At 52.4% G+C, this 25,469-nt stretch overlaps 1 protein-coding gene and 1 long non-coding RNA gene across 2 annotated transcripts in view; one reads left to right on the top strand and one right to left on the bottom strand.

Annotated features, from left to right (window-relative positions):
* LOC116952052 (sodium-dependent noradrenaline transporter-like) overlaps window positions 1-25,469 on the top strand; it is a 69,901-nt gene that overhangs the window by 21,856 nt on the left and 22,576 nt on the right. The window contains exons 3-10 of the mRNA XM_076074046.1: window positions 391-522; window positions 8,570-8,813; window positions 11,105-11,243; window positions 15,192-15,326; window positions 17,787-17,890; window positions 18,919-19,043; window positions 20,577-20,689; window positions 24,999-25,127. Coding sequence (XP_075930161.1) covers window positions 391-522; window positions 8,570-8,813; window positions 11,105-11,243; window positions 15,192-15,326; window positions 17,787-17,890; window positions 18,919-19,043; window positions 20,577-20,689; window positions 24,999-25,127 — 1,121 coding nt within the window. The remainder of the gene's footprint in view (window positions 1-390; window positions 523-8,569; window positions 8,814-11,104; window positions 11,244-15,191; window positions 15,327-17,786; window positions 17,891-18,918; window positions 19,044-20,576; window positions 20,690-24,998; window positions 25,128-25,469) is intronic.
* LOC142930910 (uncharacterized) overlaps window positions 13,326-25,469 on the bottom strand; it is a 559,094-nt gene continuing 546,950 nt past the window's right edge. Inside the window, exon 2 of the long non-coding RNA XR_012946892.1 lies at window positions 13,326-13,646. This is a non-coding gene — a long non-coding RNA (uncharacterized LOC142930910). The remainder of the gene's footprint in view (window positions 13,647-25,469) is intronic.

Here is a 25,469-nt window from a genome sequence, read left to right as displayed (position 1 = left end):
GTGATGGCGTAGGCAGGTGAGTGATCGGGTAGGCAGGTGGGTGATCGAGTAGACGAGTGGGTTTCTCCATGGACATGTCCGATGGCCACATACGTACGTATGATGCAGAACTCCTTTCCCACCATGCATAGCCAAACCCTGCCAATTGGAGGTGCTGCAACCGCCGCCGCGTTGCGGCTCCATCTCTCTCTCTTCATCTCTGTCCCTCTTCATCTCTCTCTATTCATCTCTCTATCTATCTCCCTTAATATATCTCTCTTTCCATCTCTCTCACTCCATCTCTCACTCGATCTCTCTCTCTCTCTCTCCATCTCTCTCTCTCCAGCTCTCTCGTCATCTCTCTCTCTCCATCTCTCTCTCTTTCTCCATCTCTCTCCCTCTCTCTCGCAGGAGCGTTCCTCATCCCCTACGTCCTCTTCCTGGTCATTGCTGGCATGCCGCTCTTCTACATGGAGCTGGCGCTGGGCCAGTTCAACCGGCAGGGAGCGGCCAGCGTCTGGAAGATTTGCCCCCTCTTCAAAGGTAAAGCCGAGGCCACGGCTGCACCGGTGGCCATGCAGGGTTGCTCGACTGGTGGCGTGTTGGTGCTGATATTCACCGGTTCGGGTCTGGCAGGCCGCTCCGATCAACGCCGCATGACTCCGCTCAGCCGCGAGATGCACCGTGCTAAACTAAAACTATCTTTCATTTTTAACCGCTATGGCCCTACTGAGCTAACCAGCTCATCACGTGAACATTTATATCAGCCAAAATACTCTGAACGCACGTTTCTAAATGTATTCTGTGATTGGTGCTCTGTACCGCAGCAGCAGCAGATTCTGCTACAACATGCGCCTCAGCTACAGCAGCAGCTACAGCAGCTACAACAACAGCAGCTACAGCAGCAGCAGTAGCTTCTGCTACAGCAGCAGCTACAGCAGCAGTGATTCAACTGATGATGTACATGTACGTCATCGTACGTGTACATTGGAACTGAACCCGAAGAAAAATATAATAAAATAACTTTATCGGTACTGAGGCACAATGCCATGGGAGAGGGCGCGTGGCACAGTTTGTAGCCAGCTTTCAAAGAGTGGGGTCGTGTCGCGACAGTTCTCTGCGGTGAGTAGAATGTATTTTAAAACAACGGCGCTACGCCTCTCTAAGTACACGTAACGCTGAACCGCTTGTGCGCTCCGTGATTGGGTGGTGAACGGGACCCACCCCATGGTGGCGAAATGATGACTCCGTCACTTGGTATGCAGGAGGTCGTGGGTTCGATCCCGACGCTGACGCCTGCTGCTGTATATTTGGAGTTTGCATGTCTCTCTCCCAGTGGTCGCGTGGATTACAGAAGCAGAATATTTATTTACACCGGAGGAATCCGATGAGCTATAAAGCTCTTTTTCACAGATGTCTATTTGGGGTGGGTAAGATTTTTCTGAGTGTCTTCCAGTTTTTTAACCTTCACATTTAGAATCAACATCATGCGTTTAGAGTTTTTTGCTGCTATAGATTTCCTCGCGATAAGACAATTGATTGAGCTATCATTTTTGGACAGGATTCTACTTAAAAAGAACTATATAGCTCAGTGGGCCTTACCTGGTCAAACTAAATAATATCTTAATTTTAGCTCAACTTGCAGTCGTGGAGTGAGGGTCTGGGTGTGTCTGTGTCTCGGTGTAGGCGTGTGGGGGTCTGGGTGTCTCTCTCTCTTGGTGTAGGCATGAGGGGTTTGGATGTTTATGTGTCTTGGTATAGGCCTAGGGCGTTTGAGTGTCTTCATGTTTCAATGTAGGCATGAGGGGTCTGGGTGTCTCCGAGTCTCGTTGTAGGCAACGTGGGTCTGGGGGTCTCATTCTCTTGGTGTAGGCCTAGGGTGTCTAGGTATCTCCTTTCCTAGGTGTTGGCGTGCAGGGTCTGGGTGTATCCGTGTCTCGGTGTAGGTCTAGGCGTTCTGGTTATCTCCATGTCTTGGTGTAGGCTTCGGGGTGTCTGGGTGTCTCCATGTCTCGGTGTAGGCATGCAGGTTCTGGGTGTCTCCGTGTATTTGTGAATACCTAGGGGGTCTGAGTCTCTCTGTGTCTCAGTGTAGGCATGCGGTGGTCTCTGTATCTCAGTGTAGGCGTAATGGGTCTGGGTGTCTCCGTGTCTCGGTGTAGACATGTGGGGTCTGCGTGTCTCCATGTCTCAGTGTAGGCGTGATGGGTCTGGGTGTCTCCGTGTCTCAGTGTAGGCGTAGGGGTGTCTGGGTGTCTCCATGTCTCGGTGTAGGCGTGAGGGGTCTGGGTGTCTCCGTGTCTCAGTGTAGGCGTAGGGGTGTCTGGGTGTCTCCATGTCTCGGTGTAGGCGTGCGGGGGTCTGGGTGGCTCTGTGTCTACGTGTAGGCAGTGGGGAGTCTGGATGTCTCTGTGTCTACGTGTAGGCAGTGGGGAGTCTGGGTGTCTCTGTGTCTACGTGTAGGCAGTGGGGAGTCTGGGTGGCTCTGTGTCTACGTGTAGGCAGTGGGGAGTCTGGGTGTCTCCGTGTCTTGGTGAAGGCCAAGGGGGTCTGGGTTTCTCCATGTCTCGGTGTAGGCATGCATATTCTGTGTGTCTCCTTGTCTCAGTGTAAGCGTGCAGGGTCCTCCGTGTCTTGGTATAGGGATGCGGGGGTCTGCGTGTATCTGTGTCTTTGTGTAGGCCTAGGGGATCTGTGTGTGGCCGTGTCTTGGTTTAGGCATGTGGGGGTCTCCGTGTCTCGCTGTAGGCATGCGGGGGTCTGTGTGTCTCTGTCTCGGTGTAGACGTGCGTGTCTGGGTGTCTCCATGTTGCTGTTTAGGCGTCCGGGGTCTGGGTTTCTCTGTGTTTCAGTATAGGCATGCGGGGGTCTGGGTTTCTCAGTGTCTCTGTGCAGGCATGTAGGGTCTCGGTATCTCCATGTGACATTGTAGTTGTGCGGGGGTCTGGGTGTCTCTGTGGCTCCGTGTAGGCAGTGGGGGACTGGGTGTCCCCGTGTCTCGGTGTAGGGCTAGGGTGTCTAGGTGTCTCCATGTCTCAGTGTAGGTGTGCAGGGGCCTCCGTGTCTCGGTGTATGCATTGGGTGCTCTGGGTGTCTCTGTGTCTTGGTGTAGGCATTGGAGTCTACGTGTCTCCGTGTCTCTAATTAGGCGTGCAGGGTCTGGGTGTCTCCATGTCGCGGTGTGGGTGTGCGGGGGTCTGGGTGTCTCCACGTATCGGTGTAGGCATGTAGGGGTCTGGGTGTCTATCTGTCTTGGTGTAGGCGTGAGGGGTCTGGGTGTTTGGTGTAGGCCTAGGGCATTTGGGTGTCTCCATGTTTCGGTATAGGCATGATGGGTCTGGGTGTCTCCATGTATTGGTGTAGTAATGCGGCGGTCTCTGGGTCTCGGTGTAGGCGGCCGAGTTCTGGGTCTTTCCGTCTCGGTTTAGGCTTATGGGGTCTGGTTGTCTCCGTGTTTCTGTGTGGGCGTAAGGGGTCTCGGTTGTTTCCATGTCTCGTTGTAGGCAACGTGGTTCTGGGGGTCTCATTATCTTAGTGTAGGCGTAGAGAGTCTGGGTGTCTCCTTTTCTCGATGTAGGTGTGCAGGGTCTGGGTGTATCCGTGTCTCACTGTAGGAATGGGGGTCTCCATGTCTCGGTGTAGGTCTAGGCGTTCTGGGTATCTCCATGTCTTGGTGTAGGCTTGGGGGTGTCTGGGTGTCTCCTTGTCTCAATGTAGGCATGCGGGGGTCTGGGTGTCTCTGTGTCTTGGTAAAGGCCCAGGGGGTCTGAGTGTCTCTGTGTCTCAGTGTAGGCATGCGGTGGTGTCCGTGTCTCGGTGTAGGTCTGCGGGATCTGTGTGTTCCCATGTCTTGGTTTAGGTCTGAGGGGTCTAGATGTCTCTGTGTCTCTTTGAAGACATGTGTGGGTCTTGGTGTCTCGTTATCTTTGTGTAGGCTTATGGGGTCTGGATGCCTCCATGTCTCGGTGTAGGCGTGCGGGAATCTGGGTGTCTCTGTGTCTCGGTGTAGGCATGAGGGGTCCGGGTGTCTCCGTGCTTTGTAGGCCTTTAGGGTCTGGATGTCTCCATGTCTCAGTATAGGTGTGGGAGGGTCTCCGTGTCTCAGTGTAGGCGTCCAGGTTTTGGTTGTTCATGCGTCTCAGTTTAGGCGTCAAGGGTCTGGGTGTTTCCGTGTCACAGTGCATGCAAGCGGGGTCTGGGTGCCTCTGTTTCTCTCTGTAGGCATACAGGGACTTGGTGTCTCCGCGTCTCGGTGTAGGCTTGGGGGGTCTCGAGGTCTACTTGTCTTGGTGTAGGCGTAGGGGTCAGGGTGTCTCCGTCTCTCAGTATAGGTGTGTGGGGGTCTCCGTGCCTCGACGTGGGCGTGCGGGGGGTCTGCGTGTCTCCATGTCTCTGTGTAGGTGTATGGGATCTGCGTGTCTCCGTGTCTAGGTGTAGGCATGTGCAGGTTTATGTGTTTCTGTGTAGGCGTGCAGGTTCTGGGTGTTCCCGTGGGTGTCTCCATGTAATGGTGTAGGCATGCAGAGGTGGGAGTGTCTCCGTGTCTCAGTGTAGTCATGTGGGTATGGGTATCTCCGCGTCTCGTGTTGACATTTGGGGTCTGGGTATCTCCGTGTTAGAGTGTAGGACTAGGGGTCTGGCTATCTCCATGTCTTGGTGTAGATGTGCGAATTCTGGGTTTCCCATGTCTCAGTTTAGACGTGCAGGGTCTGGGTTTTTCCCGTGTTTCCGTGTAAGCGTCAGGGGTCTGGGTGTCTCCGTATCTCATTGTATGCAGCGTGAGTCTGGGGGTCTCCTTCTCTTTGTGTAGGCCTAGGAGTTCTGGGTGTCTCCTTGTCTCAGTGTAGGCCTGCAGGGTCTTGGTGTCTCCATGTCTCGGTGTCGGCAAGCGGGTTCTGTGTGTTGCCATGTTTCGGTTTAAGCCTGAGGGGTCTAGATGTCTCCGTGTCTCTGCGAAGATGGATGTCTCCATGTCTCGGTTTAGGCGTGGGGGGGTCTCCGTGTCTCAGTGTAGGCGTCCAGGTTTTGGTTGTTCCTGTGTCTCGGTTTAGGCATGATCGGTCTGGGTGTCTCCGTGTCTCCGTGTCTCGGTGTAGGCTAGCGGGGTCTGGGTGTCTCCGTGTCTCGGGGTAGGCGTGAGGGGTCTGGGTTTTTCCGTGTCTCGGTGTAGGCATGTGGGGTCTGGGTATTTCTGTGTCGCAGTGTCGGCGTGGTGGGGTCTGGGTGTCTCCAAGTCTCAGTGTAAGCGTGCGGGGGTCTGGGTGGCTCTGTGTCTCCATTTAGGCAGTGGGGGGTCTGGGTGTCTCCGCATCTCGGTGAAGGCCTAGGGGGTCTGGATGTCTCCATGTCTCGGTGTAGGTGTGAGAGGTCTGGGTGTCTCCGTGTCTCGGTGTAGGCCTAGGGTGTCTAGGTGTCTCCACATCTCAGTGTAGGTGTGCAGGGGCCTCTGTGTCTCGATGTATGCATTGGGTGCTCTGGGTGTTTCTGTGTCTTGGTGTAGGCATTGGAGTCTACGTGTCTCCGTGTCTCTAATTAGGCGTGCATGATCTGGGTGTTTCCATGTCGCGGTGTGGGTGTGCGGGGGTCTGGGTGTCTCCACGTCTCGGTGTAGGCATGTGGGGGTCTAGGGTGTCTCTCTGTCTTGGTGTAGGCGTGAGGGGTCTGGGTGTTTGATCAAGGCCTAGGGAATTTGGGTGTCTCCATGTTTCGGTATAGGCATGATGGGTCTTGGTGTCTCCATGCATCCGTGTAGTAATGCGGCGGTCTCTAGGTCTTGGTGTAGGCGGCCGAGTTCTGGGTCTTTCCGTGTCTCGGTTTAGGCTTATGGGGTATGGTTGTCTCCGTGTTTCTGTGTGAGCGTGAGGGGTCTCGGTGTCTCCGTGTCTCCGTTATGGGGGGTCTGGGTGTCTCCTAGTCTTAGTGTAGGCCTAGGGAGTCTAGGTGTCTCAGTGTCTCAGTGTCGGGAGGTCTGGGTGTCTGCATGTCTATGTGTAGGCGTGCAGGGATTTCTGTTTTGGTGTTGGTGTGCGGGTTCTGGGTGTTCCTGTGTCTTGGTGTAGGCATGAGGAGTCTGGGTGTCTCCGTGTCTTGCTATAGGCATACGCAGCTCTGGGTGTTTCATGTCTATGTGTAAGCATGCCTGGTCTGGGTGTCTCCATGTCTATGTGTAAGCGTGCAGTGATTTCTGTTTTGGTGTTGGTGTGCGGGTTCTGGGTGTTCCTGTGTCTTGGTGTAGGCATGAGGGGTCTGGGTGTCTCCGTGTCTTGCTATAGGCATACGGAGGTCTGGGTGTTTCATGTCTATGTGTAAGCGTGCCAGGTCTGGGTGTCTGCATGTCTATGTGTAGGCATGCGTAGGTTTCCGTGTTTTGGTGTTGGTGTGCGGGTTCTGGGTGTTTCCGTGTCTCGGTGTAGGCATGAGGCGTCTGGGTGTCTCTGTGTCTTGCTATAGGTGTACGGAGGTCTGGGAGTTTCCATGTCTATGTGTATGTGTGCCAGGTCTGGGTGTTGGTGTCTCATTGTAGACATACAGCGGTCTGGGTGTCTCCATGTCTGTGTGTAGGCATGCGGGGGTTTTTGTGTTTTCGTGTTGGTGTGTGGGTTCTGGGTGTTCTCGTATTTCGATGTAGGCATGAGGCGTCTGGGTGTCTCTGTGTCTTGCTATAGGCGTACGGAGGTCTGGGTGTTTCCAAGTCTATGTGTAAGCGTGCCAGGTCTGGGTGTCTCCGTGTCTCGGTGTAGGCGTGCATCGGTCTGGTTGTCTTCATGTCTATGTATGCGGGGGTTTCCGTTTTTGATGTTGGTGTGCAGGTTCTGGGTGTTCCTGTGTCTCGGTGTAGGCATGAGGGGTCTGGGTGTCTCTCTGTCTCGTTATGTGTAGGTGTGCCAGGTCTGGTTGTCTGTGTCTCAGTGTAGGCATTCAGCGTTCTGGGTTTCTCCATCTCACTGTGTTGTCGTGCGGGGTCTGGTTGCCTCCGTGTCTCGGTGTAGGCATGAGGGGTCTGGGTGTCTCCGTGTCTTGCTATAGGCACGCGGTGGTCTGGGTGTTTCCATGTCTCTATGTAGGCGTGCCAGGTCTGGGTGTCTCCGTGTCTCGGTGTAGGTGTGCAGCGGTCTGGGTCTCTCCATGTCTACGTGTAGGCCTAGGGGCTCTGGGTGTCTCCATGTTTAGGTGTAGGGGTGCGGGAGTCTCCATGTTTCAGTGTAGGTGTGTGGGTTCTGAGGGTTTCCTTTGTCTCGGTGTAGGCGTGCAGCGGTCTGGGTGTATAATGTCTACGTGTAGGCATGCGGGGGTTTCCGTGTTTTGGTGTTGGTGAGCGGGTTGTGCGTGTTCCCGTGTCTCGATGTAGGCATGAGGGGTCTGAATGTTTCCGTGTCTCCGTGTTAGTGGGTCTGGGTTTCTCTATGTATTGGTGTAGTCCTCGGTGCTCTGGGTGTCTCCATGTCTACGTGTAGGCATTCTGGGGTTTCCGTGCTTCTGTCTAGGCATGCGGGGGTCTGGGTGTCTCCATTTCTTGGTGTAGACCTAGAGGCCCTGGGTGTCTCCATGTCTAGGTGTACTCGTGCGGAGGTTTCCATGTTTTGGTGTAGGCCTAGGGGGTCCGGGTGTCTCCGTGTCTCCGTGTAGGCATCTAGGTTCTGGGTGTCTCCATGTCTCGGTGTAGGCAAGCGGGGGTCTGGGTGTCTCCATGTCTTGGTGTAGGCCTAGGGGCTCTGGGCGTCTCCATCGGTCTAGGCCTAGGGGGTCAGGGTGTCCTCAATGTCTCGGTGTCGGGGGGTCTTGGTGTTTCAGTGTCTTGGTGTAGGCACGAGGGGTCCGGGTGTCTCCGTGTCTCCATGTCTCAGTGTAGGCTTGGAGGGGTCTGGGTGTCTCAGTGTGGGCATGCAAGGAGACTGGGTGTCTCCATGTCTCTGTGTAGGCGTGCGGGTTCATGATGTGTCCGTGTCTCAGTGTAGGCATGCAGGGGTCTGGGTGTCTCCATGTCTCGGTGTACGCGTGCGGGGTCTTGATATCTCCATGTCTCAGTGTAGGCTTCAGGGGTCTGGGTGTCTCCATGTCTCAGTGTAGGCTTCAGGGGTCTGGGTGTCTCCATGTCTTGGTGTACGCGTGTGGAGGTCTCCATGTCTCGATGTTGGGCTGTGGGGATCTGAGTGTCTCTATCTCTCTATTTTGGCGTATGGGGTCTGGATGTCCCCGTGTCTCGGTGTAGACGTGCTTGGGTCTGTGGGTTTCCATGACTTGATGTAGGCATACGGTGGTCTGGGTGTCTCCCTGTCTTGGTGTTGGCATGAGGCTTTAGGGTTTCTCCGTATCTTGGTGTTGGCTTGTGGGGGTTTTTGGTTTCTCCATGTCTGAGTGTAGGCGTGCGGGGGGTCTCCGTGTCTCGGTGCGGGTGTGCGGGTGTCTAGGTGTCTCCGTCTCTCGGTGTAGGTGTTGGCGATTCCGGGTGCCTCCATGTCTTGGTGTAGGCATGTTGGGGGGGTCTGGGTGTCTCTGTGTCTCCGTGTAGGCATGTTGGGGGGTCTGGGTGTCTCTGTGTCTCCGTGTAGGCATGTTGCGGGGATCTGGATGTCTCCGTGTCTCCGTGTAGGCGTGGGCTACACGGTGATCCTCATCGCGCTCTACGTCGGCTTCTACTACAACGTGATCATCGCATGGTCGCTGCACTACCTCTTCTCGTCGTTCACGGGCGACCTGCCGTGGACTCACTGCAATAACTCCTGGAACACGCCCAACTGCACCGAGTACCACTCACCCAGCTCCACCCGGCCCCCCCGCGGCCTCCACACAAAGTACGCCAAGTACAAGAGCACGCCATCAGCCGAGTACTACGAGTGAGTAAGAGCCCCCGCCCCCCCTGCCCCCCCTGCCCCCCCTGCCCCCTTCTCTTCCCCCGACACCCCCTAGAATATAAAACAAACAAATATCCCCTGTGTAGCCTTCAGCAGACCGTTGGGACAATTGCTCATTTTAGCGAGCGCCTATGCAGGTCGGCACAGCACACGAGGGTCGTCACGAGGTCAGCACCACACAAAGATAAAGATTCCCCGCGTAGCCTTCAGCAGATTGTCGTTTGGGGTGGGGGAGGTGTGGGGGTAGCCCGAGCACACGCTATGAACCCTCCGGCAGAGAGAGAACCGAGTTTGATTCCTGCTCGAGGCCCCACCAACGGGCCAAATTGACGATTACCTGAACCCGGACCTGCGCCTCATACCTAGGTCGACTCGGCCTTGAACCAAGCGACGTGTGAATGTAAGCTCATGGACAAGAAAAAGTGCTGTCAGATATTCGTCGCTGGTGTTGGCCTCGAGCGGGAATCCAGTCAACTGCTTGAGTGGCAACGATTTTCCCGGTTTTCAAGATCGCTCTGCCCCCCAAACCTCTTGCCGTGGGCCACGAAGCGCACCTAGCCTGGCACATGCTCCGGGGTGCCGTCACCGCCACTTGTTGGCGAATGGCGACCACTGTTATCGCATTAAAAACTATAAAACTACGTATTCATTTTACCAGGTAAGGCCCCCTGAGCTGTATAGCTCTTGTTCAGAAGCGACCTGGCCACACATGATAACTCAACGCAGTGGCTTATCTCGTGGAAATGTATAGAAGCCGAATACTCTAAACGTGTGATGTTGATTCTAATTGTGGAGGGAAAAACTGGAGGACTTGGAGAAATTATCCACGCGACCACGGGGAGAGAGACACGTAAACTCCAAATTTTCAGGCGTCAGGGTTGGGATGAATCCCACGATCTCCTGTATACCAGGCGAGGTAGTTAACATCTCGCCAACGTGGCTAACGCTATGGCATCGGCCTTGCATTAATCAGGGTGCTCGCTATGCTCACAAACAGCACTTGGCCCAACAGTTTTATTATAATCTTATTATTATAGTCTCATTATAGCCTTATTATAGTCTCATTATAGTCTTATTATAGTCTCATTATAGTCTTATTATTATAGTCTCATTATAGTCTTATTATTATAGTCTCATTATAGTATTATTATAGTCTCATTATAGTCTTATTATTATAGTCTCATACTCTTATTATTATAGTCTCATAGTCTTATTATTATAGTCTCATTATAGTCTTATTATAGTGTCATTATAGTCTTATTATTATAGTCTCATTATAGTATTATTATAGTCTCATTATAGTCTTATTATTATAGTGTTTTAGTCTTATTATAGTCTCATTATAGTCTTATTATAGTATCGTTATAGTCTTATTATAGTCGTATTATTATAGTCTCATTATAGTCTTATTATTATAGTCTCATTATAGTCGTATTATAAGTCATCGGATTCCTGCAGGTTGAATAAACATTTTGATTCTGATCAGTCAACCTCTTGGCACCTTAGTCTATCCCATGATCTCCTGCACCTAGCCTGGCACCATCAGTCAACCTCTTGGCACCTCGATCTGTCCCATGGTCTCCTGCACCTAGCCTGGCACCATCAGTCAACCTCTTGGCACCTGGGTCTGACCCATGAGCTCCTGCACCTGACTCTCGATATCTACATGCCGATAGTTCAATTTGTATGTGAAATGCTATTGAGCGGCTGTGTGTTGTCTTGGTGTGGTGTTGTGGTTGATGTTTTGTTGCAGAAATTTATGTACTTATGCAATGTGTACCGATGTATTATTGTAATTTATTTATTTATCTCCACTTCGTTACCTTTAACTCCGTTGGACATCTGCAAACAAAAGCTTCATCGGTTCATCCGATTCTGTTCAATATATAATCTATCTATGTTTATCTTACCGGGTAAGGTCCACTGAGCTGCTGTTTAGCTCTTTTTCAGAAGCGACCTGGCTTTCACAAATGATAGCTCAACGAAGTGGACTGATCACCGACACGTGGAAGTTCACAGCAGCCAAATACTCTGAGCGCGTGACGTCGTTGATTCTAAATGTGGACGGAAAAACCGGAGGACACGGGGAAAATCCACACCACCACGGGGAGAGAGAGAGAGAGGGAGAGGGAGACACTCCAGGGGTCACGATAGAACCCACGGCCTTCGGTCTAAATACAAATTCTGAGCTTCAAGGCTCTGCGTGGCACACGCGAGGAAGGTGGGAGGGGGGGCGGCTGCCATCATCCTCGTCGTCTTTATTCGCGTTGCAGGAGAGGAGTGCTGCACCTGCAGGACAGCAGCGGCCTCAACAACCTGGGACTTCCTCGCTGGCAGCTCACCATCTGCCTCTTCGTGGTGCTGCTCATCCTCTACTTCAGCCTCTGGAAGGGTATCCGGACATCGGGCAAGGCGAGAGCTCGGAGCGTGTCGACGCCGGCGCGACCAATAACCGGGCCATTAATTAATTTTGAGCAATTAATGCCTGCGGGTGTACGTACGTATGTTTGGCTGGACGCATATTGGAGGGAGGACAGCAAAGATGTGGCAACTACTTGAGCATGTTGGCACAAGACAGAGATGAAAGTGGAAACAACAAATGACGAAATGTGCAGTGGACACCTACGGACTGTCTGCCCGTGGATGGTGATGATGATGTATGCCGAACGTTCTTCGCACTGTACGTAGCCAGCCGTGCTAATTGGAGGTGCGGGTAAATAACTCCGTAGGTGTATGAGAAAGTCTATGGGTCTCTTTGTAGATTTGTGAGTCTCTGAAGTCCATGGGTCTCTATGTAAGTCTATGGGTGTCTATGTAAATCTATGGATCTCTCTGTAAGTCGGTGGGTCCCTATGCAAGTCTATGGGTTTCTCTGTAAGTCTCTTAGTCTGTCAGGTCCATGGGTCTCTATGTAAGTATATGGGTCCCTTTATAAGACTATGGGTCTCTCTGTAAGTCGGTGGGTCTCTATGTATGGTCATGTGGTTGTGGTGGTGGTGTGTTTGTGGTGGTAGTTGTTGTGTGGCGGTGGTGGTCTTGATGGTGTTTTAGTGGTGGTTGTGTGGTTGTGGTGGTAGTTGTGGTGTGGTAGGTGGTGGTCTTGATGTTGTTTTAGTGGTGGTTGTGTGGTTGTGGTGGTGGTGTGTTTGTGGTGGTAGTTGTTGTGTGGCGGTGGTGGTCTTGATGGTGTTTTAGTGGTGGTTGTGTGGTTGTGGTGGTGGTTGTGGTGTGGTAGGTGGTGGTCTTGATGGTGTTTTAGTGGTGGTTGTGGTGGTGGTGTGTTTGTGGTGGTAGTTGTGGTGGTGGTGGTCTTGACGGTGTTTTAGTGGTGGTTGTGTGGCTGTGGTGGTGGTGTGTTTGTGGTGGTAGTTGTGGCGTGGTAGGTGGTGGTCTTGATGGTGTTTTAGTGGTGGTTGTGTGGTTGTGGTAGTGGTGTGGTTGTTGTGGTAGTTGTGGCGTGGTAGGTGGTGGTCTTGACGGTGTTTTAGTGGTGGTTGTGTGGTGGTAGTTGTGGTGTGTTTGTGGTGGTAGTTGTGGTGGTGGTGGTCTTGATGGTGTTTTAGTGGTGGTTGTGTGGTGGTAGTTGTGGTGTGTTTGTGGTGGTAGTTGTGGTGTGGTAGGAAGTGGAGAAAGATGGCAAGCTACCATTCTTAAATGTTCTGTTTAAGAGGAGACCTGATGGCTCATTGGGGCATTCTGTCTACAGGAAACCCACCCACACAGATTCCTACTTGAAACCTGATTCCCACCACCACCCAGCCCAAAATTATTCTCTCATCAAAACTTTATACCATAGGGCTCATTGCATTTCGGACCAACACCACCTGACCAGTGAATTAAAATATGGACACCTGGCCCTCAAAAGGAATGGATACTCTGACCATACCATCCGCCAAGCTGTTTCTCCCTCCATACAGAAACAACCACTTGATACTCCGGTCAAAACCATCACACTACCATATATAGCAGGCGTTACTAAAAAGATTTCCAAAATTCTAAACAAACACAAGATCCAGGTCCGGTTCAATACAGTACACAAAATTCGTGATCTGATCCCATCCGTGAAGGATGTCATTCCTGACTTACAGTACCCCGGGGTTTACAAATTGAGGTGTACCTGCGGTGATTGCTATATCGGGGAGACAAAGCGACATGTCTCTGACCGAATTCGCGAGCAGAAATCAGATTTGAAACACGGCAGAACGAATTATTCTGCCGTAGCTGATCACTGTTACAACGCTGTGGGTGATCACGATATAATTTTCTCCGATACCAAACCCACGGGTTTTTATCAGAGATTTGTTCACGAGGCAATTCATATCTACAAACACAGACACAATTTCAACCGAGAAGATGGTTTCAAATTAAGCAACCATTGGAAAGATGTTCTAAATCGAACCAAACATTAAACTAATTTCAATGGTACAGTATATTTTTCAAGTAGTGGTACCCCAAACTTTCGCAGCTCTTACAAATTCCCTTTTCACACCATCAATAGGTAAACTCCCCCTCCCCCCCTCGCCAACCGGCATGTTCACCCGCATGTACACCACCTCTACACCGTTCATCCTGCTAAGTCGGCCAATCAAATGCTATTTTTTATGCTAATTCCTTTGTCAAGGCACCTTGTTTCCTCGCACACAGCTTAAAGTTCGCGGTCTGAGCTTGGCTGTGTTCACTCCAGCGCTGTCCTCGAGACAGTCTGGTCCCTTCACCTGATGAAGGCCGCTTGTGTTGTGGCCGAAATGTCGTGATTTTTGTTGTTTAATTTTTTACCTACGTGACTTTACCGAATAGAACCAAAGAGTATGGATCCTTGCAGTCACGAAAGCTTTAAATCTAGAAGTGGTAGGTGGTGATCTTGACGATGTTTTAGTGGTGGTTGTGTGTTTGTGGTGGTGGTGTGTTTGTGGTGGTATTTGTGGTGGTGGTGGTCTTGACGGTGTTTTAGTGGTGGTTGTGTGGTTATGGTGTGTTTGTGGTGGTAGTTGTGGTGGTGGTCTTGATGGTGTTTTAGTGGTGGTTGTTGTGGTTTTGGTGGTGGTGTGTTTGTGGTGGTAGTTGTGGTGGTGGTGGTCTTGACGGTGTTTTAGTGGTTGTGGTGTGTTTGTGGAGGTAGTTGTGGTGGTGGTGGTCTTTATGATGTTTTAGTGGTGGTTGTGTGTTTGTGGTGGTGGTGTGTTTGTGGTGGTAGTTGTGGTGGTGGTGGTCTTGATGGTGTTTTAGTGGTGGTTGTTGTGGTTGTGGTGGTGGTGTGTTTGTGGTGGTAGTTGTGGTGGTGGTGGTCTTGACGGTGTTTTAGTGGTGGTGGTTGTGGTGGTGGTGTGTTTGTGGTGGTAGTTGTGGTGGTGGTGGTCTTGATAGTGTTTTAGTGGTGGTTGTTGTGGTGGTGGTGTGTTTGTGGTGGTAGTTGTGGTGGTGGTGGTGTTGACGGTGTTTTAGTGGTGGTTGTTGTGGTTGTGGTGGTGGTGTGTTTGTGGTGGTAGTTGTGGTGGTGGTGGTCTTGACGGTGTTTTAGTGGTTGTGGTGTGTTTGTGGTGGTAGTTGTGGTGGTCTTGATGATGTTTTAGTGGTGGTTGTTGTGGTGGTGTGTTTGTGGTGGTAGTTGTGGTGGTGGTGGTTTTGATGGTGTTTTAGTGGTGATTGTTGTGGTTGTGGTGGTGGTGTGTTTGTGGTGGTAGTTGTGGTGGTGGTCTTGACGGTGTTTTAGTGGTGGTTGTTGTGGTTGTGGTGGTGGTGTGTTTGTGGTGGTAGTTGTGGTGGTGGTGGTGGTCTTGACGGTGTTTTAGTGGTGGTTGTTGTGGTTGTGGTGGTGGTGTGTTTGTGGTGGTAGTTGTGGTGGTGGTGGTGGTCTTGACGGTGTTTTAGTGGTGGTTGTTGTGGTTGTGGTGGTGGTGTGTTTGTGGTGGTAGTTGTGGTGGTGGTGGTGGTCTTGACGGTGTTTTAGTGGTGGTTGTTGTGGTTGTGGTGGTGGTGTGTTTGTGGTGGTAGTTGTGGTGGTGGTGGTGGTCTTGACGGTGTTTTAGTGGTGGTTGTTGTGGTTGTGGTGGTGGTGTGTTTGTGGTGGTAGTTGTGGTGGTGGTCTTGACGGTGTTTTAGTGGTGGTTGTTGTGGTTGTGGTGGTGGTGTGTTTGTGGTGGTAGTTGTGGTGGTGGTGGTGGTCTTGACGGTGTTTTAGTGGTGGTTGTTGTGGTTGTGGTGGTGGTGTGTTTGTGGTGGTAGTTGTGGTGGTGGTGGTGGTCTTGACGGTGTTTTAGTGGTGGTTGTTGTGGTTGTGGTGGTGGTGTGTTTGTGGTGGTAGTTGGGGTGGTGGTGGTCTTGACGGTGTTTTAGTGGTGGTTGTGTGTTTGTGGGCCCCAGGTGGTGTGGATCACGGCCACGATGCCGTACGTAGTGCTCACCGTGCTGCTGGTGCGTGGCGTCACGCTGCCCGGAGCCATGGACGGCATCTACGAGTACCTCAACGTGGACTTGCGCCGCCTTCGTCAGCTCTCGGTGGGCTGCTTCCCGGCACACCACGTCCAGTATACATCTCACTATGCCCCTGGCTACTTATTCACCTGCCGCCTCTACTCCCATCCACGCACTCTCCTGCCTCTCCCCTCTCATCTCACTCTACTCCCCTCTACGCTAAAACCTGAACTGACCATCGTGGTGAAGTATAGTCAAAACAACCTCCCATATTGACACAGCATGGGGAAGCCTTCATCTTGCTAGATTGGCACTGTTGGTTTATTTTGATTCCACCGCACCTCCGTTTAGCACGGTTGGCACGTACACATATACACACGTTGTCAACCAACGCCTTTAGTCGAATCCTCCAGTCAACCTTCGCTCAATGGGAGGTCGCTCATTCTCCACTGCTGCCCCCATGGTCTGGAGCTCCCTTCCCCCAGCCGTCGTGCTGTTGACTTTCCCTATTCAAGTCCAGGCTACAGACCTTCCTCTACCCCACTCTGTCTCTAACCTTCCAAACATGAATCGTGAAGTCTCACGCAGTGGCGAATTCAATCGGCCAAACATCCCAATGTAGCAGGACCCTCCTGCAAGACAGTCTTGAGACTCGGTGACACTTTACCAGGATGCGAATCAGTATTATTGTTGTTATGATAAAAGTGTAAAACTTAACGTATTTAAACTGTGGGGGGGGGGGGGGGGGGTGATTGCAGCGAGACGTGAGCTACAAATGTTCGTTGTAATTCATCCACAACTTGTGAATGGCATTATTATTATTACCCTGAATCCTGAATCCACATCAAGCGTGCGGACGTTCGAACAACGCAAGCGAACTCCCCCTTAGTCGACCGCGGTATTCCCCCACGGTATTTTGCGCTCCGACCTCGCACCCTGCCGGATTCAGCATCGTCACCCCCACTTCTCCCCAGTAGCCGTGTGGCGGCATCTGCAAACGGTAACGGCGTGGGCGCTAAAAAAAACCCAGCCGCGCTCCGTTGGCGGTGCGCCCTCTGTTTGCACGGCACAAGCCGAGTGCTATCTTAGGTCGCGATCGTTCCGTCCCTTCTTGTAAATCCTCAGCTAACCTTTCGTCTCGTTTTTTTTTTAATCCTTCCCCGCGCTCGCTTACTCACTTGCTCTCGCTCCACTCTCCCCCCTCTAACCCCCGAACGCACCCCGACCACCGCTCCGCGTCGCAGTCGTCCAAGCGGAGGCTTGCGGCTTCTTGCGCTTCGTTTGCTTGGTTACTCACAGTGCCTTACACGAACCGCAACACCTCGCTGATCTCGTCAAGGAGCGTAAAAACAATCATTGAGCAAACTCTGGTCATCCTCACAGCAGCAGCAGCAGCAGCGGCGGCTTTTTGGCAAAACCATCGAACGAAGAGGGTCGCTGCATCACGCGTGCTTTCAGATGCGCTTCTGCGGCTTGTCTGGAACGCTCTTCCTTCCGATATCAATATCAGGGCTTTTTCATATCAGGGCTCTACGACACTTTTGGCCACTATTGAGTCGTGATGTAGCCAGCAAGGTGGCGTGTAACAGAGTATCGACAAGGCTCTATTACAACAACTCACTACTCTACGGGACGTCTGGCAAAAAAACATTAGCAAGCTGCAGCGTGTACAACATTCTCTGGCACGTGTCGTGACGGGTACTGCAAGATCCGGCCATGTCCGTCTGGTAGTCGCTGAGCTGCCATTGGCTTCCGGTTGCTGAAGGAACACATTATAAGGTCGCGCTCATCACACACAAAGTGCTTGCCACAAATGAACCACAATACTTTGCTGATCTCGTCAACGAGTATGAACCATCATCACACAAACTCCGCTCATTCTCGCGGCAGCAGCAGCGGCTTTTGGCTTGCCATCGAACAAAGACGGTGGTGACCGCATTGTGGTTCTGCGGCCGTCTGGAATGCTCTTCCGTCCTATATTAGGAAGCCACTGGAGCTATGCACTTTTGAATCATCTAGATTGACAAACTAATTTCTTTAAAACTGCTTTTTGTGCTTTTTTGTTGTCGTTCCTACCGCACCTCCAATTAGCAAGGTTGGTTGGCTACGTACGGTCCGAAAGAAGTAAACACATACCATATCGAATAATTGATTGTAATAAATCTAATACATATTGACCTATGGCCATTTCTTTCTTCTACTTCCTGTTCACCTGTGGGGGGGGGGGGGGCGTGGTGATGACGTCACAGAACCTATGTAACGCCGAGCACCTGGGGAGGCTTTCACAGTTCTGGCAATCATCTGATGAAGACGCTGGTGGCAGATTCCAGCAAAGAGTCCGCACACAATAGATACGCCCTTTGGATTGCTCTTCTACACACACACCACACCGCTCACCACGGCTCACCCCACTCCTTACCACAGCTCACCACCCACTCCTCATCACACGTCACCCGACTCACCAGAGCTCACCTCACTCCTCACCACACCTCACCCTACTGCACCCCACATCTCACCCTCTTTCCCGTGCCTGTCGCCTCCCAGGTGTGGATCGACGCCGCCACTCAGATTTTCTTCTCTCTGGGCGCCGGCTTCGGGGTCCTCATCGCGTTCTCCAGCTACAACAAGTTCAACAACAACTGCTACAAGTGAGGTCTTCTTCGTCTTCTTCTTCCGTATGGATTAACAACGGCAGATTGAAGATGTAATTTTAGATTCGTTATCCACTCAATGGTTCAGAAGCAGTGCCTGGATCTCATTCCGTCTTCGCTTCTTCAAAGGAGCGAAGGCAGCGGCGGCGGCGGCGGCGGTGGTGGTGGTGGTGGTGGTGGAGTGGTGGTGGTGGAGTGTTTACGATGACGTGGAGCGTTCACGATGACGTGGAGCGTTCACGATGACGTGAAGTGTTCACGATGCCGTGGAGCGTTCACGGTGACGTGGAGTGTTCACGGTGACGTGGAGTGTTCACGGTGACGTGGAGTGTTCACGGTGACGTGGAGTGTTCACGGTGACGTGGAGTGTTCACGATGACGTGGAGTGTTCACGGTGACGTGGAGTGTTCACGGTGACGTGGAGTGTTCACGGTGACGTGGAGTGTTCACGGTGACGTGGAGTGTTCACGATGACGTGGAGTGTTCACGGTGACGTGGAGTGTTCACGGTGACGTGGAGTGTTCACGGTGACGTGGCGTGTTCACGGTGACGTGGAGTGTTCACGATGACGTGGAGTGTTCACGGTGACGTGGAGTGTTCACGGTGACGTGGAGTGTTCACGGTGACGTGGAGTGTTCACGATGACGTGGAGTGTTCACGGTGACGTGGAGTGTTCACGGTGACGTGGAGTGTTCACGATGACGTGGAGTGTTCACGGTGACGTGATGATGGTGTTGATGGTGAAAGTGGTGGTGTTGATGGTTGGAGTGGTTGTGTTGATGGTAGGAGTGGTGGTGATGACGATGATGGTAAGAGTGGTGGTGTTGATGGTAGGAGTGGTGGTGTTGATGATAAGAGTGGCGTTGTTGATGGTAGGAGTGGTGGTGTTGATGGTGTTGATGGTAGGAGTGGTGGTGTTGATGGTAGGAGTGGTGGTGTTGATGGTGTTGATGGTAGGAGTGGTGGCGGTGTCGACGATGATGATGGGAGCACCGATGTCTGCGTATGCTTCACCGCCCTGGCAGGGACGCCCTCATCACGAGCTCCATCAACTGCGTAACGAGTTTCTTCTCCGGCTTCGTCATCTTCTCGCTGCTCGGCTACATGGCCAAGAAGCACGACGTGCCAATAGACGACGTGGCTACAGACGGTCGGTACCTCATCTCTGTGTGTGTCCGTATGTGCCTGTCTGTGTGGTGTAGCGGTTCGCGCTACACCACACATGTGTTACGAACCCGGCGACCCGAGTTCGATTCCCGCTCATGGCCAACACCGGTGATGATTATCTGAACCTGTCCAGGGCCTCCCCTAGGTCGACTCAGTCTCAAATTAGTACCTGGTGCGGTGTGTAAACATGGCCACTAGGGAGACGAAGGCTACCGGGCGTGGTGCTGGCTACCCACCCCCTCGTGTGCCGTGCCGGCCTTCATAGGTGCTCGCTAACGGCGCTTGCCCCAACAGTGTAAGGCTATACGGGGGATCTTTGTCTTGTGTGTCTGTCTGTGTACATGTCTGTGTGTGTATATGCCTATATGTGTCCTTTTCTGTGTATGTGTGTGTGTCCGTGTCTGTGTGTGTGTCACTGTATGTGTCTTTGTGCGTGTGTCCGTGTCTGTGTGTGTGTCACTGTATGTGTCTTTGTGCGTGCGTCCGTGTCTGAGCGGTAGCGTTGCGGTTAGTGCGCTGCGTTACGAACCCAGCGACCCGAGTTCAATTTCCACCCATGGCCGCCACCAGTGGCGATTATCTGAACCGGTCTTGGGCACCCCCTCGGTCTCAGCACAGTCACCCCATGACGGCACAAACAAAAAACTGTCACAGGTGCTGCCCACTGGCGTGCCTGTGAACCAGAGGTCACTCGAGCGCATCTCGGATGTGGCTTCGTGACATCCGCCTCCGCGCGTCGTTCACCGAACACGTCAGGACGTCGCACCGTCGTCTTCGGATGACGCGATGCTGACGGCGCGATCGGGGATTTACATTATTTGGTTAATTTAGTTTGTTTGTTTGACACAATGGTGAAACCGACGGCTGCTCGCCAACTGCGGGTTATTTGCTGCAGCTGATTCTGCTCTTTCAGCACTGAAAGTCTTATCAATGTGCACTCTGATGACCGAGAGGCCACTGAAAGACTTGCGACAATGTGACTGGAGTTCAGTATATTGGACTATACCTTGTTCAACTTGCGGTATACAATTGTTGTCGTCGCTACTGCAGATACTGCCTCTGCGCGACCTGTCCGTGGGCAGTTGTGTGCATTAAACGTGGATGTATATGGATGGACGGATGGATGGTGGGATTGATAAATAAATAGATGGATGGATGGGTAAATGGATGGATGGATTTATGGATAGATGGGCAGAAAATTTCTATGAAAGGAAAGATGTATGGATGGCTGGAGATAGGTGTAGATGGACAGATGGACATGCAGATGGATAGAGAGAGATAGACCCACAGACGAACAGATGGATGTTTGGACAGATGATAGCCAGACAGATAGACAAACGGAGAGATAGACGGATGAATGGACAAATGGACTAACAGACACTCTTCGTGATGACACCATGGGAAAACGTTGCTGCTGTTGCTGCTGCTGGTGTTGGTGTTGCTGCTGCTGGTGCTGCTGCTGCTGGTGTTGCTGCTGTTTGTGTTGCTGCTGCTGCTGCTGTTGCTGGTGCTGCAGGAGCTGGCCTCGTGTTCATCATCTACCCAGAGGCCATCGCCACCCTGCCCGGCGCCTCCATGTGGGCCATCATCTTCTTCATTATGCTGCTCACGCTGGGCATCGACAGCGCCGTGAGTAGTCGCCGTCGCTCGTCGTTGCACACCTCCGCCTCCGCGCCAAGCAGGCCACCGGAGGCGCCAGGGATGTCCGTCGGTCCACTGCAAGAAGCTAAGCTGCATTGAACTGCAGCGAGATACACGGTCACGTCGCGATCACGTTGGCTGGCATCGCGCGTGATGAACCAGTGAAGGCACACGTCCCTCTCTCCATCCACATGTCCATCCATCTGTCCGTCTGTACAGTGAGGGAAAAAAGTATTTGATCCCCTGCTGATTTTGTACGCTTGCCAACTGACAAAGAAATGATCAGTCTATAATTTTAATGGTAGGTTTATTTGAACAGTGAGAGACAGAATAACAACAAAAACATCCAGAAAAACGCATTTCAAAAATGTTATAAATTGATTTGCATTTTAATGAGGGAAATAAGTATTTGACCCCTCTGCAAAACATGACTTAGTACTTGGTGGCAAAACCCTTGTTGGCAATCACAGAGGTCAGACGTTTCTTGTAGTTGGCCACCAGGTTTGCACACATCTCAGGAGGGATTTTGTCCCGCTCCTCTTTGCAGATCTTCTCCAAGTCGTTAATGTGTTGAGGCTGACGTTTGACAACTCTAACCTTCAGCTCCCTCCACAGATTTTCTATGGGATTAAGGTCTGGAGACTGGCTAGGCCACACCAGGACCTTAATGTGCTTCTTCTTGAGCCACTCCTTTTTTGCCTTGGCCGTGTGTTTTGGGTCATTGTCATGCTGAAATACCCATCCACGACCCATTTTCAATGCCCTGGCTGAGGGAAGGAGGTTCTCACCCAAGATTTGACGGTACATGGCCCCGTACATCGTCCCTTTGATGCGGTGAAGTTGTCCTGTCCCCTTAGCAGAAAAACACCCCCAAAGCATAATGTTTCCACCTCCATGTTTGACGGTGGGGATGGTGTTCTTGGGGTCATAGGCAGCATTCCTTTTTCTCCAAACACGGCGAGTTGAGTTGATGCCAAAGAGCTCCATTTTGGTCTCATCTGACCACAACACTTTCACCCAGTTGTCCTCTGAATCATTCAGATGTTCATTGGCAATTTTCAGACGGGCATTTATATGTGCTTTCTTGAGCAGGGGGACCTTGCGGGCGCTGCAGGATTTCAGTCCTTCATGGCGTAGTGTGTTACCAATTGTTGTCTTGGTGACTATGGTCCCAGCTACCTTGAGATCATTGACAAGATCCTCCCGTGTAGTTCTGGGCTGATTCCTCACCGTTCTCATGATCATTGCAACTCCACGAGGTGAGATCTTGCATGGAGCCCCAGGCCGAGGGAGATTGACAGTTCTTTTGTGTTTCTTGCATTTGCGAATAATTGCACCAACTGTTGTCACCTTCTCACCAAGCTGCTTGGCAATGGTCTTGTAGCCCATTCCAGCCTTATGTAGGTCTACAATCTTGTCCCTGACATCCTTGGAGAGCTCTTTGGCCTTGGCCATGGTGGAGAGTTTGAAATCTGATTGATTGATTGCTTCTGTGGACAGGTGTCTTTTATACAGGTAACAAGCTGAGATTAGGAGCACTCCCTTTAAGAGTGTGCTCCTAATCTCAGCTCGTTACCTGTATAAAAGACACCTGGGAGCCAGAAATCTTTCTGATTGAGAGGGGGTCAAATACTTATTTCCCTCATTAAAATGCAAATCAATTTATAACATTTTTGACATGCGTTTTTCTGGATTTTTTTATTGTTATTCTGTCTCTCATTGTTCAAATAAACCTACCATTAAAATTATAGACTGTTCATTTCTTTGTCAGTGGGCAAACGTACAAAATCAGCAGGGGATCAAATACTTTTTTCCCTCACTCTATGTATGATCATCGTTGGTCCATCCACGTATCTGTCCCGTGTCTCCACCCTGCCTGGTCGTCCATCCTTACATCCGTCCATCTCGTGGTCCGTCCATGTGTACATAACCCACCCTGTGTGTACGTAGTGACCCACTCTGTGTGTACATAACCCACCCTGTGTGTACGTAGTGACCCACTCTGTGTGTACATAACCCACCCTGTGTGTACATAGTGACCCACCCTGTGTGTACATAACCCACCCTGTGTGTACGTAGTGACCCACCCCGTGTGTACGTAGCGACCCACCCCGTGTGTACGTAGCGACCCACCCTGTGTGTACGTAGTGACCCACCCTGTGTGTACGTAGCGACCCACCCTGTGTGTACGTAGCGACCCACTCCGTGTGTACGTAGCAACCCACCCCGTGTGTACGTAGCGACCCACCCTGTGTGTACGTAGTGACCCACTCTGTGTGTACGTAGCGACCCACCCTGTGTGTACGTAGTGACCCACCCTGTGTGTACGTAGTGACCCACTCTGTGTGTACGTAGCGACCCACCCTGTGTGTACGTAGCGACCCACCCTGTGTGTACGTAGCGACCCACCCTGTGTGTACGTAGCGACCCACTCCGTGTGTACGTAGCGACCCACCCTGTGTGTACGTAGTGACCCACCCTGTGTGTACGTAGTGACCCACTCTGTGTGTACGTAGTGACCCACCCTGTGTGTACATAGCGACCCACTCTGTGTGTACGTAGCGACCCACCCTGTGTGTACGTAGTGACCCACTCCGTGTGTACGTAGCGACCCACCCTGTGTGTACGTAGTGACCCACCCTGTGTGTACGTAGTGACCCACCCTGTGTGTACGTAGTGACCCATCCGTGTGTACGTAGCAACCCACCCTGTGTGTACGTAGTGACCCACCCTGTGTGTACGTAGCGACCCACCCTGTGTGTACGTAGCAACCCACCCCGTGTGTACGTAGCGACCCACCCCGTGTGTACATAACCCACCCCGTGTGTACGTAGCGACCCACCCTGTGTGTACATAACCCACCCCGTGTGTACGTAGCGACCCACCCCGTGTGTACGTAGCGACCCACCCTGTGTGTACGTAGCGACCCACTCTGTGTGTACGTAGCGACCCACCCCGTGTGTACATAGCGACCCACGCTGTGTGTACGTAGCGACCCACTCTGTGTGTACATAACCCACCCTGTGTGTACGTAGCGACCCACCCCGTGTGTATGTAGCGACCCACCCTGTGTGTACATAGCGACCCACTCTGTGTGTACGTAGCGACCCACCCCGTGTGTACGTAGTAACCCATCCGTGTGTGTACGTAGCGACCCACCCTGTGTGTACATAGCGACCCACCCTGTGTGTACGTAGTGACCCACCCCGTGTGTACGTAGTAACCCATCCGTGTGTGTACGTAGCGACCCACCCTGTGTGTACATAGCGACCCACCCTGTGTGTACGTAGCGACCCACCCCGTGTGTACGTAGTAACCCACCCTGTGTGTACGTAGTGACCCACCCTGTGTGTACGTAGTAACCCACCCTGTGTGTACGTAGCGACCCACCCCGTGTGTACGTAGCGACCCACCCCGTGTGTACGTAGTGACCCACCCCGTGTGTACGTAGTAACCCACCCTGTGTGTACGTAGCGACCCACCCTGTGTGTACATAGCGACCCACTCTGTGTGTACGTAGTGACCCACCCCGTGTGTACGTAGTAACCCACCCCGTGTGTACGTAGTAACGCACCCTGTGTGTACGTAGCGACCCACTCCGTGTGTACGTAGCGACCCACCCTGTGTGTACATAGCGACCCACCCCGTGTGTACGTAGTGACCCACCCCGTGTGTACGTAGTGACCCACCCCGTGTGTACGTAGTGACCCACTCTGTGTGTACGTAACGACCCACCCTGTGTGTACGTAGCGACCCACCCTGTGTGTACGTAGTGACCCACCCTGTGTGTACGTAGTGACCCACCCTGTTTGTACGTAGTGACCCACTCTGTGTGTACGTAGTAATCCACTCCGTGTGTACGTAGTAACCCACTCCGTGTGTACGTAGTAACCCACCCTGTGTGTACGTAGTAACCCACCCTGTGTGTACGTAGCGACCCACCGCGGGTGTACGTAGTGACCCACCCTGTGTGTACATAGTAACCCACTCTGTGTGTACGTAGTGACCCACCCTGTGTGTACATAGTAACCCACCCCGTGTGTACGTAGCGACCCACCCTGTGTGTACGTAGTGACCCACCCTGTGTGTACGTAGTGACCCACCGCGGGTGTACGTAGTGACCCACCCCGTGTGTACGTAGCGACCCATCCGTGTGTACGTAGCGACCCATCCTGTGTGTACGTAGTAACCCACCCTGTGTGTACGTAGCGACCCACCCCGTGTGTACATAACCCACCCTGTGTGTACGTAGTGACCCACCCCGTGTGTACGTAGTAACCCATCCGTGTGCATGCAGATGGGTGGCATGGAGGCAGTGATCACTGGCCTCATCGACGACTTCCCGATTCTCAAGCGCCACCGTGAGAAGTTCACCCTCTTGGTGGCCGTGGGAACCTTCCTGGTGGCGCTCGTCTGCGTCACCAACGTGAGTCGCGACGCTAGCGCCCCGGCGCTCGCACCGCCACCACCACTTACACCACCAAAGGCAAAGATCCCCCGTGTAGCCTTAACAGACTTTTTGGGCAAGTGCTGTTCGCGAGCACCTATGAAGGCTGGCACGGCACTCGAGGAGGTGGGTGGCCAGCACCACGCCAGCACCACCACCACTGCCACTGTTGCCACCGCCACTACCATCATTACTGTCACTGCCACCACCACCACCACTACTGCGACCACCATCACCACTACCGACACTACCGCTCCCACCAAAGACGTAGGGGAGGCCCGAGACCGGTTTAGATATTCATCACCGGTGTTGGCCATGAGC

Source organism: Petromyzon marinus, chromosome 45 (genome assembly GCF_048934315.1).
Source record: "Petromyzon marinus isolate PM22_M1 ecotype Great Lakes invasive population chromosome 45, UKy_Petmar_22M1.pri1.0, whole genome shotgun sequence".
NCBI lineage: Eukaryota > Metazoa > Chordata > Hyperoartia > Petromyzontiformes > Petromyzontidae > Petromyzon > Petromyzon marinus.
Note: the sequence above shows the minus strand (reverse complement) of the source record. Positions and strands in the feature narration are given on the sequence as shown.